This window comes from Alosa alosa, chromosome 11 (assembly GCF_017589495.1).
Source record: "Alosa alosa isolate M-15738 ecotype Scorff River chromosome 11, AALO_Geno_1.1, whole genome shotgun sequence".
NCBI lineage: Eukaryota > Metazoa > Chordata > Actinopteri > Clupeiformes > Clupeidae > Alosa > Alosa alosa.
Window position 1 is genome coordinate 16,933,680 of NC_063199.1, and position 14,307 is coordinate 16,947,986.

Consider the following 14,307-nt stretch of genomic DNA (forward strand, 5'->3'; position numbering starts at 1 on the left):
AACATATTGCTTGTGTTAAATCGTTTTTCATTGATTTATGTGGATTTATTTAACACACATTTACATATGTCACATTTACATTGATCACAGATCTGTTTGCCAATTCGCCTGTTACAAAATAATAATTGAATTACTGTCCCTTTGCATTTACTTGGAATCCTAAATTCTACATATTCAACGTCTAAGTTGAACTTTATAAGCAGTTAATCATCAGATGTGAAGAGCACAGCCTTCAGTTTGCGTGACATACTGTAGGCTCTCCAGTGCAGTGTTGAGTCTGTAGTGTTTCCTCCTTAGTCTTCAGCCTTTACTTGCTGTCTGTAGTCTGGATCTCTCGTCTTTCCATGGCATTGTGGAGTCTGTAGTCTTCAGATTTTATTCTCTACCTCCATTTTATCTAGTGCATTGTTTGCCTCAGTGTGTAGTCTTCACTTACAGTGCAGTGTGTTAGTCCTTAGTGTTTACACTGTAGTCTTCAGGCTTGGTACCTACCTTCATCCTCCCCATTGTGGTGCTCAGATTGTAGTTCTTGCTCTTCTGTTTGTTCTGATATGAGCTCTTCAAGTGCAGCATTCAGTTTATTAGTCGTTAGTTTAGTCAGTAGTCTCACCTCTTGTTTTACCACCACAGTGAATAGTTTATTATTTCATTAACCTCCAGTGCAGTCTTTGATCTTACTTGTTCAGTCTGTTCACCCATCCCTCATCCCTCCCAGTGGGAGTGCTGACGGCGAGTCTCCACCACCCAGTCAATGAACTCGCTGACGCGGGTGTAGACTGAAGGTCTGTTGGGGCGCGCGCAACCCACCCCAAACGAGGTGGCCCCCACCAGCACCCACTGGCCGTCCTCCTCGCACATCAGAGGACCCCCAGAGTCACCCTGAAAGAGAACACACACTCAGAGAGGAACACACACATATCCACACACTAACAGCTGTTACAATAACGTAAGTGTATTTAGTAGATACATTTAGTTCCACTTCACAATAAGAAGTAAGAGTCATCATACTTTACTTACTTATAATAATAATAATACTACTATATGTATTTCTCAAGGAAGTACTAATTATCTTATTACTAATAACGATTAATTATCTATGCACAGGATCAATAAAAAGTACTGTATTAATCTAATATCTTAATCTCTAATAGATTAATTATGCATTACTTATGTTGTACACAAGAACAGTTAAGGCCAACACCAAGAACTAACTATAACTATAACCATAACGATAAAAGCGTTCACACTGAACAACGATAAACAAAGTCTCTACTTGAATGTGACGTTAAAATTCGATAGGTCGATAGGAAAATCGCTCTAAAAAGTGATCCCCAACAACATCGTTCTACATGTCATTATCGTTATAGTTTATGTGTCGTCATTCATATTAACGAGAATGATATTTATTTATAGTTAGCGTTATCGTTCTTGTTGTGAATAGGCCTTTAATCATAGCTAGGAATTCTATATTCTGTGTTCTTCATTTATTTCAGCAGCACCATTAATAAAGACCATTGGCTCAAGGCACTTGACAGAACCCAACGGCTTTAGAGGCAGGTGAATGGTGATACCTGGCAGGTGTCCACGCCTCCTTCAAGGAACCCAGCACACACCATCTGGGCCGTGAGGTTGTACTCCGGCAGCAACTCTTGACATTGGGTCCAGCCCACTAGTGGTACCACTGCCTGCTGCAAAACATCAGCCACAGTACCTGAGACAGAACCGAGGAGATGTGTTTATATCACAGACCTAACAGTCTGGTCTTGCAGGCACAGACGGTGTCCATTTTTTATTTCTTTTGTTTTGGTGTTTTTGTTGTTCCACTGTTTCTTGTACTCTTTGTTGGACGTACAGCATGCATGCGCAGACATATACATACACACACACACACACACACACACACACACACACACACACACACACACACACACACACACAGACACAGACAGACACAGACACAGACACAGACACAGACACACACACACAGACACACACACACACACACAAACCCAACCATTTATCACCTCAACCAGGTTGTTCATAAACGTGTTATATGAATACATTTGGTTTGACTGGACTAGACTGAACCAGTCACGTGACTGGTCTGCTCACCTCCTTCCTCCAGCCGCCCCCAGCCAGCAATGACACACTTCCTGCCAGCCTCAAACTGCTGCTTCTTGTGAGGTAGACACACAGGCTGCACGTAATCTAGAAGAACCGGATGCACAGCAGTGAGACTTCAGAAACATTTGATAAACTGAATACATCCATAACTATAAACACACACACACACACACACACACACACACACTCACACACACAGGGTTGAGCGGTGATAACATTTGATATTAAAATACACGCACGCACACACACACAAACACACAGGGGTTGAGAGGTAAAAACATTTGACACACACACACACAAAGAAGAACACATGGGATTCAGAGATCAATTTTCTGTGCACAAACAAGAACAACCCTGAAAATACATTCACTGCAGGGGAAATAACAGCACAGACACAGCAAGATACTTATGTTTGATTTCCAAACAGAGCACACTGATGACACTTTCGATAAAAAAAAACATCTGCTAAACAAACAAATGTAAATAAACTACAGGTGTATTGCTGTTTAATGACTTCATTATAAATAGATATGTGAACTGTGTGAGAGGTAAACACCTGTGAAGTTGGCAGGTGTCTTCAGGTGCATGAGTGCGATGTCAGCCTGTTTGGTCCGGCGGTTGTAGTGTTCATTCATGATGACCTGGTCCACCTGGAGGTTCTGTCGGTCCTGGTTGTCCATACCATACTGGGAGTGGAGACCCAGCACAGCAACCCAGTTAGACAGGTGGACATTCTTACTGGAGAGGAGAGGAGGAGACAGAAGGGACTGAAACTGAAACATCTGTTAGAGTTACAGATGGTTGAATCAAAGTGAAAAATAACAAACAACAGACAAAATGAATTATTAAGTGTCTGTCTATGGGCCAACAAAAACTGTATTTATACAGGTTATTAAGTGTCTATGCGCCAGCTCAAGGTAAGTGAAAAGTGCTTCAGGGTTGCTGAAAGACAAAGAAGAGATTAAGAATGTGTACCCCACACACACACACACACACACACACACACACACACACACACACACACACACACTCCCACACAACCCTTACCCAAAAACACAGTGTGCAGCCGTAAGCAGCCACTCGTTGTCAATCAGCGACGCTCCGCACACGTGACGACCCAGCCAGCTCAGCGACACCACCCAAGGCCACGCCCCCTTCACAGCATCTTCCCCACCCACCACCCTATTATTCTTCTTTTCCGTCCTCTCCTCCATCTGTTCTTTCTCTTTCTCTCTCTTCTCTCCATCATCCCAGGGAACAGATCTGGTTTTGTTGGAGATCTTACGTACGCCACAAGCTGAAATCATTTAGGCCAATTTCAGTGTTTGTTTTTTGTTATAGATCTTTTCTGACAACAGACTTCAACACGACTGAAAATGTTCTGCACTGCTGGCAGAATTAGGATGGAAATAAATCTGTGTGAGTGATGTGTGTATGGAGACCTGAGAAATGTCTTGTACTCACGTTGGTTATTGCAGCTCAAAGCCACAACCACATTCTCTGGGCATGCATCTCTGCAATAGTAAAACAAAGGGTTTATTCTGACCTACAGATTAAACAGATTAAAATCCATTATGTTTCATCAGCAAAACTATTGTGAATCAACTCAAAAGCCTGGTGTAAATAGCCATTTTTGAATGAACAGTCTTTCAAAACCACAAAATATAAATATATGGTATATAGATGGATATGTATAAAACTGTATGTATATAACAAACATTTTAAATAAGTGTGTTGAAATAAATCCTTCTGTTTTTCCTCTAAGTGTTTTCAAAGTGCTTGTTTGATAACCCCAGTGAAATGCTCATGAAGGTTGCTCTGGTAGCGCATGATGTGCCATAAACAAGAGCCTTTACATATTCCAAGTACAACATACGGTACGTTTGCTACGGCCGCTGTGGGAAGTCCCCTACCTACAGCACATGGAATAAAACACCTTTCCTGTGTATGTCTGAAAAAAAACTATTTCAGGTGCATCCTTGAGAGATCTATTCCTTCTTCAGCTTTAAGCAGACAGATGTAAACTATTGTCCAAAGTGAAAGTGACATCACATCCTGTGTTGACTCACCTGGACTCCAGGTGTGGACTACCATCAGGCCTCAGCAAAATAGAGATAAACGGAGAGTCCTCCTCTCTGGCTAACACAGAGATGGCTTCTCCTGACCTGCCACACACACAATGTCTCTCACTCACACAAAGATATCAATATCATATTCCATTTCAAGTCACACACACACACACACACACACACACACACACACACACACACACTTACCTGTAGCCCAAGTAGCGGCAGAAGTACTGAGACAGATCTGATGTCCAGTTCTGAGCACATGCAGTGTAACGGCTGGTATTCACTTGAACCTGCAGTCTGGCCTCACCTGTACTGTTCACAGAGCTCACCGGCAGCAGGTGAACTAGACGGATCACAGAACAACACAGCACATATCAATACAGAAACAAATACAGACCTACAGTAGACGTACACAAATGTAAAACCACCACACAGATAGACATACCATACCACTTAACAAACATATACATGTACATACACAAACACAAACACATATGCAAACAACATACCAACACACACACACACACTCACACGGACACTCACCACACTGGGTTTCGTCAGAGGCATCAGGACAGTCCCGCACACCATTACACACACTGCTGCTAGAGACACACTCCCCAGAGCCACACTGGAATTGACCAGATGGACATGGCTCTGTAAAACACAAGAGCAGAAACTGATTATCTGCCAGGCAGACTGATCCTCGCATTTGATCGGTCAGTGTACATTATGTCATGCCTACTAAATTGGGTAATTGCTTTGAGATTTCAATGTCAGTAACAAGAGTGTATATATTTGCTGAACACACAAATAGTCTACATAAAGGCAGTAGAAAATTCACTAAAAACTTTTCAGATAAAGAGTGTAATTGACTGGGCAGATTTCAAATCATCCCATCTTTGAACGATGTGAAAGTGACATTTGGTCCCTTGGTGAATAAACAAGTCAGTAAAAATGATCAGCACTTTCTGTCTCACCTGGCTGGCCCAGTCGGATGCCAGAGGTGAAGTTGGCACAGAAACCTCGGTCATTTCCCGAGCTGTCCGTGAACAGCATCACAGTGATCTGACTGGTGGTTGAGAAGACATCCGGGAAACTACGTTCCCCAGTGAAGACACCTGTGGGAGAAGGGAAAGATCATCTCAAAAACATGCTAATTAAGAGAACGTATAGAAAATAAACACAACTCACACACACATACACACACACACACTGGGTACACACATATACACACACAGATTGCTACACCCATATATAAATGAAGAGTTTGGTTCCAAAACGCTATATCTCTGTTTTTAAAAACTCATGCTATTTAATTGTGTAGTAATATCTACCATTGGTGATATATAAATTAATTGCAGTTGTGTTGTTTGATTGAGTAAAGATAATTCAAATACCAATACCCAAATAACCGCACGAGAGAGAGAGAAAGAGAGAGCTCCTTACCCAGCAGTAGAGACGTAGGCCCTGGGCCATCTCTGACCTCCATGATATCATAACCCGACTCGAGGGCGAAATCCTGGAAGTGCAGCTGGATGTTCCGTCCTTCTTGTGCATGCAGGTTCCAAACACCTGAGGTAGACAGAACAGAGAACGCGTCACGTCATGTGTGTCCCACTAATCATGAGTGTATGTGAGAGAGAGTGAGCAAGCTTACAGAAGGCCCTGTTTCCATGACTGCGAGTGTCTAGTAACATGTGTGTGGCTCGTGGTTTAACAGCACAAGCGGTAGCGTTGCCATCTGACAATCGCTTGGCCTGGGTTCGATCCCCGAACCTGCCGTTGTGAGTCTGTGTCGCTCTGTATCTGCTAAATACCACTCACCTTATTGTCCTTTACATCCATCTCCTGGTAGCATACCACACCAGACTGACAAAGTATTGAATAACAGGAGGCTTACAGTAAGTGCTAATATGAGACGTCTGGTTAGCCCATACTTTAACAGCACGTCCTCGTGGGTAAGGTGGAGAAGCGATAGTGGAACAGAAGGCTTCAGTACTCACAGGAGGCCTTGTTCCCGTAGCCATGTGGGTAGTTCGGAGAACAGAATGTAGAGTTGGGCTCCCACAGGTCAAAGGGGCCCCCACAGTCGGCTGTAAAACACACAAACACACACACACACACACACACACACACACACACACACACACACACACACACACACACACACACACACACAGGTTACAGTCACAAAGCCATGAAGGATTCTGTAAAGCATGTAAGGCATGTTGTGGGATGTGTTACTTACAGTGAGAGAGAGATAGAGAGAGGGGGAGAGAGAGAGAGAGATTTGACCTACGTGGTATTGGTGGTGGAGTAGTTGGGGTCGGCACTGGAGTGGGCTCAGGTGGACCCCTTCACATACTCCGTTGCTCAGGTTGATGTCATCCAAAGCTATGTCATTTCCTCTGCTTGTTCTTTTCTGGGCCTCAAAGACTACCTGGCAACCAAACAGAAGATTCCAATCAAATGTCACATTCATGTGCTGGTTAAAAAACTATAACTCTGTGTATAATATTACCCATAGCAGGTGAATGTGTTTTCATTTGACAATTTGATAATGTGTGTGTGTGTGTGTGTGTGTGTGTTTCTTTGTTTGTTTGTGTCTGTCTGTGGCCTCTGCTTACTGTGATGTTTGAGGTGACTTTGAGGCTGATCTGGCCATAGTTCCAGTGGTCTCCATAATTGTCCTCCTTGTGGAAGAGCACATAGGAAGTAGAACCGTTCTTCACCCGAATACTCAGACTGCTCACTTCCTGTCCGTACATGTGGTACCTGCAGACATACAGCATCAACACGTCAAGAAGAATGCCACACAAATTGGCACACACATGCACAAACAAAACCAAACCCATAGAAAAACATATATCAATGCAAACACACAAATACAACACTCACAGACATGCATAAATAGAAACTACAAACACATACGCAAACGCATATATGTGCACCCATACCCATACTGTACATATATCAATGCAAACACAAAAACACAACACTCACAGACATGCATAAATAGAAACTACACATACGCAAACGCATATATGTGCACCTATACCCATACATATACATAGATCCCCTCCACACACACAAACACACACACACACACACACACACACACGCTCTGCACTGACCAGAAGCTAAGACAAAGAGGCTCTTTGGAGTGTGCAAGAGGAAGACTGTGCAGTCTGAAGCTCCTCTGCCAGTTACCAAAACCTGCTGGGGTCACCACGTAGAAGCCTGCCATTAAAACATAAGAGTTGAGAGTTCATCCACTATCTCTGACTTATGAAACCTTAATTCAAGTCAATACAGGGTTATACAGGGCCTTCCCCTTTTTAAATGGGCCTAAAAGCCATTGCAAAGCACACATGAGTTTAAAGAAGATATTGGTCTGAAAGACATTATAATACACATTACAATTTGAATTAGTATAAGTATATAAGTATATATACTCTTGATCCCGCGAGGGAAATTTGGTCTCTTTTTTTTTTTATCCTAATCCGTGAATTAGTGAAACACACTCAGCACTCAGTGAACACACAGTGAGGTGAAGCACACACTAATCCCGGCGCAGTGAGCTGCCTGCAACAACGGGGAGCAGTGAGGGGTCAGCTGTGCCTACTGGTCGGGGTTCGAACCGGCAACCCTCCGGTTACAAGTCCGAAGCGCTAACCAGTAGGCCACGGCTGCCCCCATTTATTATAAAGATAATGTCATTGTCTACAAGCCTATAAACACAAGAATTGACTGCTTTATTGTCAATTGCATATCTTGCCTCCTATCACCAGCTTGTCACATCTGCGCTCTTTAAGCCATCTTTCAGCTGTACAAAGAACAGAGACAGCTGGCCTCACCTGACACGTTCCCCAGGGTGTGGTCCGTGCTGGGGCCGGTGGAGGGGGGAAAGGTGGGCCCTTGGACCCGGATCCAGTCCCCATCATCCTCAGGCTCCTGCCTCCAGAAACACATGCCATCCTCGAAAGAGCAATGCACCTTCTGCTCGTCTGAGCATTGTCACCATAGAGTAGACACAGGAGAGGGGACATTGTGACAGAGGACTCCAGATGCTCACACTGGCCTTGACCACTTGACTACACATGCACATGTCAGTTAAAGATCACGGGTCCCATACCTCAGGGACCACACATATCGCCACCTATCTGTGTACAGTACAGCATGTTGCTTGGACAAAAAAAAAATCTGCAAAATGAATTAATATAATGCAAATGGTTTTATAAGATGAAATAATTAAATCTTTTATTCCATCTTAACTTATTTGGCTTAGATGTGGCCCTGGTCTCACCCTGATATGGCGCAATACAGACACAGTAGCCAAAGCAAAACATGGCAAGATCCACTCTGGACGCATCTCAGGCATGTCATAATTCCTATGCTTCTGTTCAGTCCCTAGAGGTGCTCTAATCCTATGATGCACCATGATGAGAACTCACTCGAGAGATTGCTGAGGTCCTGGGCTCTGAAGGTGGCGTTGAACCCGGGGAGGGTGTTGGCGTAGTCCGTGGAGAAGACCACAGTGGCCTTGTCAGACATCAGCCACAGGGTCCCTGGAGGGTTGGAACCTGACAGAGAGTCTGAGACACACAAGGACATTCACTAAGTGGGTTTACATGGACACTTCTAATCCAATTAGAATCAGAATAAAAATGACACATATACACACATTGATCGGAATAAAACTACCGATCCTGCTAACCCTAGGATTTTAATTGGAATGAAAGGAGTGGTGCATTCCGTTCAGATTTCCAACTAAACAGCCCTGAATATGTACATGTACAATCAATTGGCAGCAATCAAAGATATAAGTAAGTATATAGTATAAGTATATATACTCTTTTGAGTCTCTGCATTTAACCCAATCCGTGAATTAGTGAAACACAGCATATAGTGAGGTGAAGCACACACTAATCCCGGCGCAGTGAGCTGCCTGCAACCACAGCGGCGCTCGGGGAGCAGTGAGAGGTTAGGTGCCTTGCTCAAGGGCACTTCAGCTGTGGCCCACTGGTCGGGGCTCGAACCAGCAACCCTCCGGTTACAAGTCCAGAGTGCTAACCAGTGGGCCACAGCTGCCTCTCAATATATGCACACGTCTGTGCAATAAACGATTGTTCTATGCAATGTGCAGCCTTTTATCTTTTTCTGATTACTTCTAAGTTTGGCCCAGCACTCTTGAAAACAAAAAAGAGGCCGAGTGTGGCCTGCTCCTAGCCCATGTCATTTGAAGTATTTGGGCTCCACTCACATGTTAAGATTTTCTTTGGTCCGATTCCCTCATACAGGGTCAGAACATCAGTGTCCTGCTCAGTGTGAAATGACTGGAAGTCCACCTTTATGGACAGTCCCTCCTGCACCCTACACAAGCAGACACAGAAGCAGCACTGTAAGCGTTCACATGGAGGGACACATGCATTCGTGATGGACAGGAGTATGGAGGGTGGAAAGTGGACGATGGACATGGATGATGGATGACGACAACTATTCTTATGATGAGTAATGACAGACAAGGAGAGATAAGTGACAATAATTGTGTGGGTTCGTGCGATAAGTGTGTGTGTGTGTGTGTGTGTGTGCCGTTATACCGTATGATCCAGCGACACACTCTCTCGTTCTCGTACGGCAGAGGGAAGTTCTCTGACTGGAACGATCCTGCTGGACCCTGCAGGACAAACTGCCCATCACAGGCTGTCGCTATGGAAACAAGAAAGCATCTATGGTGATATGACCAACTTTGAGAAACTCGGAGAGAACATAGACCTCTAAAACAAGCAAACGTAACTGTGAGAACAACTCCACATCAACACAAGAGCACAGACAGAACACTAAAAACAGAACACGGAGAACATATAGAGAACAGAGAAATACTACGGAGCACAGAGAGGCTCGAGAACCCAGTCTACGTAGGATATACCACATAAGAGAGCAGAGAACAAAGAACATATGACATAGCGGGAGCATCACATGAATACAGAAAGTCTCTAGAGAGTAGGACAGAAAACAATTCAAACAGAACAGCCAGACAGTGTGGAGATCACCAGCGAACACAGACTGAACAGAGTGAAGACATAGCAGACAGAGAGCGAACAGGACAGGGGGGGTCCAGCAGAGGGAAGACATAGCAGACAGAGAGCGGACAGGACAGGGGGGGTCCAGAGGGAGGCGCAGGATGCTCTAGCAATATAGGCATGCTCACTCAAACACTTTATAAAGTATTTTGGGTGTGAGTTACAAATGTTAGTCTTGAAGTGGAGGAAACCGCACTCTCTTGTGCATTATACTTTTAAAAGGATTTATTGCACCATGCCCTTGACTACAAATGTGTTTCGGCAAGGCGCGGATGCTCACCACAGAGCTTGTCGTCCTCATCGGCTCCGTCAGGACAGTCCTTCACCCCATCACACCACTGGGGCAGCGCCACACAGGTCTTCCCATCCCCACACATCCTCTCACCCTCAGGACATGGAACTGAAGACACACACACACACACACACACACACACACACACACACACACACACACACACACACACACACACACAGAGAGAGCGAGTGAGAGATTAGACTTATTCAATAGGAAACTCAGAGAGAGATGTTTAAACATTGTATGCTGTATCTCTGTCTTCTTTTCCTTGTGATACTACTGTGTTATTTGTAACACTAGCTTTGGCAACACTGTACCAAACAGTCATGCTAATAAAGCCCCTTTGAATTTGAATTTGAGAGAAAGAAAGAAAGAGAGAGAGAGAGAGAGAGAGAGAGAGATTAGACTTATTCAATAGGACACTCAGAGAGAGAGAGAGAGATTAGACTTATTCAATAGGAAACTCAGAGAAAGAGAGAGAGAATGAGAGAGAGAGATTAGACTTATTCAACAGAAGATACTGAGAGTAATGTCACTAAGAGAGATTCTCTGTGTATAGGATGCATTGGTTAGAATGATAGAGGTGATTGTAGGTTTAGAAAACTGGACACACACACACACACACACACACACACACACACACACACACGTCAATGTTACAGAGAAACAGTACACTATGATGACGAACAATAGAAATGGAGGACTCTGGACTGATTCAAGATTGATCTTAACTGACTTTTGACATGCACCAAGACATACAGTACAGCTGCTATTATGAGAACTCTTAATATGAGGACCATACCTGGACTAGTGGTCAAAGATGTGCTGGTGGTGACGGTGGTGACGGTGCTGCTGGTGTTTGGGGTGATTGATGACTGTGTGGTGCTGGTCCCTACAGTCGTAGAAGTTGGTCTGGATGTAGTAAGATCCGGTTTCTCTGCATGGCAACCAACACATTGCACTGCATTGTATGCAACAGATTTTGTATACAAATAGGCGTGGTGGAACAGCAGTAATGTCACTGACTGACAATCGGTCGAAGCAGGTCGAATCCCGCCATTACAGTCTGTGTAGCTTTTGGTAAAAGTGTCTGCTAAATATCAGTCAACTTCATGTTTTAACTTTAGATTTGAACATTAAAAGGTCAAATAAGTCTCTATCTATCTATCCCCCATTGGGGGGCAGCCGTGGCCTACTGGTTAGTGGTTCGGACTTTGCCGGTTCGAACCGCGATCAGTAGGCACGGCTGAAGTGCCCTTGAGCAAGGCACCTCACCCCTCACTGCTCCCAGAGCGCCGCTGTTGTTGCAGGCAGCTCACTGCGCCGGGATAAGTGTGTGCTTCACCTCACTGTGTGTTCACTGTGTGCTGAGTGTGTTTCACTAATTCACGGATTGGGATAAATGCAGAGACCAAATTTCCCTCACGGGATCAAAAGAGTATATATACTATACTTATCTATCTATCTATCTATCTATCTATCAGAAAACTAGAAGAACGGGAGCCTGGGTAGACCTCTCAGTAGAGGAAACAGACGTGGTGGTGGGGCACTGTCCTACCTGAGATGGTCACAGAGTCAGGGTCCACAACCAGCCCCCCCAGGTTAACCCCCCCACTCTGCAGGCTCTTCACCAGCTGCTCCTGGGCCTCTATGGACCCCACCACTCCCCGCAGAAAGAGGGCAAAGGTCACCACCACACTGCCCTGCCTGAGGGGCACAAGAGAAGGGAAGGCAACACAGAGGAGAGTCTACCTTCATCCTTTCCCAGTTGATTTCTACTGTATGTACTGTATAGGCACCAGTCAATCCTGGGGATCGATATACAGAAATGTACACCAAGTTGTATTGCTAATCAATCAGTAACTCTTAATCCATACCTTATCTGATCAGTCAAGATTTAGGAGTCTCATTTATCTCACCTGAAGCTCTGAATGTCACATCCCATGTAATGATCTTTGAGGGAGCTTTGACTGTAGGCCTCAGATATCTGAAAAATGAGAAATGAGAAATGGCACTTTGCAGCTGACGATCTACTTTCCCATGAAGAAAACCCATAACCCCCCCGCCCCCCCCCCTTACCAGCCTTTCGGTGTCATAAGCCAGAGCTTTGAACTGTGCACTACTGCTGTCAAGGAGCTCCGGGGTAAAATCCACACCTTTGGAGATGGTTAGACTCCCGCTCATCTCTGACTGCACTGAACCATCCGTGAGTGCTGTGAGACATAAATCCCTCGGTCACCCCCATGAGCACTTTTCCAACTTCTCCATCAGCTTTCAGGCCTATAGTAAGACTAAAGACTCAAGAGAACCCTCTGCTCTGCAAGTGATAGATGGTATAGGTACCAAATTGCTTATCATAAACAAACAAAATAAAAGAATTCAAGCTTAAATTAAGCAAGAAATTGCCTTAAAACGGGGTAATTAATGTAAAAATAAACAAAGCATTGAAGTATTACTGGAAGAGAACGAGAGAGGGGTGAGTCATGGAGAAAAGCTTTTCACAGAAGGAAAAGAGAGTGAGTGAATTTGTGTGTGTGTGTGTTCTAACCTTCAGGACTGAGGGCCAGCCAGGTCACCACGGCGAGGGCCACACACACCACAAGCAGAAGCACCACCACCACAGACAGCAGCGCCTCCAGCGAGGAGAAACGATCCCTCCATTTTGACATGATTCTCTCTCACACACACACACACACACACACACACACACACACACTCTTCTGTCAAGATCACGGACACTCTCCTCTTAGTTGAGGGTCCTCAAACACACTCCTCTCTCTTCTTCAGGTCCACACACATATATATAAACCCTGCTCGTTTCTTTGAAGGTCCACGGTTGTACTCTTTTCCTCTTCCAGGTCTTCACACACACACACACACACATACACTCAAGCTAGTCTGTCCTGTGGATCTTGACACATTCCGTTGCTCATTGAATGTTCTAGTGCTCAAGTCACTCCCGTTTCACCTGCTCTAAAGGACGTTATTAAAGGCAGGTACTACAGCAGGTGTGAGTTTAATCTAAACTGATATAGCCTTAATCTCACATTTATGATATTAGTTATAAATGCCTCTTAATCAGTCAGAATGACCTCAGCTATAACTGCCTGTGTGTCTTTCAATTGGTGGTGTCCCTTTACTCCCTTGGCATTCTTTTGAATGAAATACAAACCGAATCCTTCTGTCCCGTGTTGAGCTCATTTCTGTGAAAGAGGTAGAGGGGCACTGCACATGTGCTATTTATCTGGTCTCACACACACACACACACACACACACAGCAGTAAAGTTTATGAAGCAGTAAACAGGCAGTTATTAGGGATTATCTCTCATGCATGTTAATGGTAACACACCCAGAACCAGATTGGGTGGCTGAAGAATAGTACTCTTCTATTGCATTGTTTTTGTTTCTCTTGCATTTGTTGTGTGTCTCTCACACTCATAAAGTACACGCTGTCTAGTAGATTTTGGACAGTAACTGCTTATGTGTATGATCATTTCAACCCTCCTCACCCAGGGAAATCTGCTTGTGCCTCTAAATAAAAAGGTTACCATAGAAACACAGAGGGCTTCCCTTGAGTGCTTATGGGAATTCCCTGCAGTTTCATCATTTTTAATCAAGATTGAATTACAGTCAAAAATAAATGATTTACTGAGTTTTAAGGCTTTACTACAGAACACTGTAGTTCCATATCAGTGGTCAGAGTCCAACTGCTTTCCAAAATAGATTAGA

The 14,307-nt window shown here is 44.3% G+C and overlaps 1 protein-coding gene across 1 annotated transcript; it reads right to left on the reverse strand.

The window, feature by feature from the left end:
• Window positions 1–74: 74 nt before the first annotated feature.
• Window positions 75–13,246, reverse strand: tmprss15 (transmembrane serine protease 15). The gene is given in 26 exon segments (XM_048257254.1): window positions 75–879; window positions 1,572–1,711; window positions 2,113–2,208; window positions 2,681–2,862; window positions 3,172–3,421; window positions 3,589–3,638; window positions 4,194–4,289; window positions 4,401–4,542; window positions 4,743–4,853; window positions 5,177–5,317; window positions 5,646–5,771; window positions 6,203–6,292; window positions 6,499–6,558; window positions 6,561–6,639; window positions 6,827–6,974; window positions 7,334–7,439; window positions 8,057–8,206; window positions 8,654–8,794; window positions 9,463–9,572; window positions 9,800–9,908; window positions 10,563–10,682; window positions 11,380–11,514; window positions 12,136–12,284; window positions 12,497–12,564; window positions 12,657–12,790; window positions 13,126–13,246. Coding segments are annotated over 26 exon segments (3,231 nt in total). The 3' UTR covers window positions 75–702.
• Window positions 13,247–14,307: the final 1,061 nt, after the last annotated feature.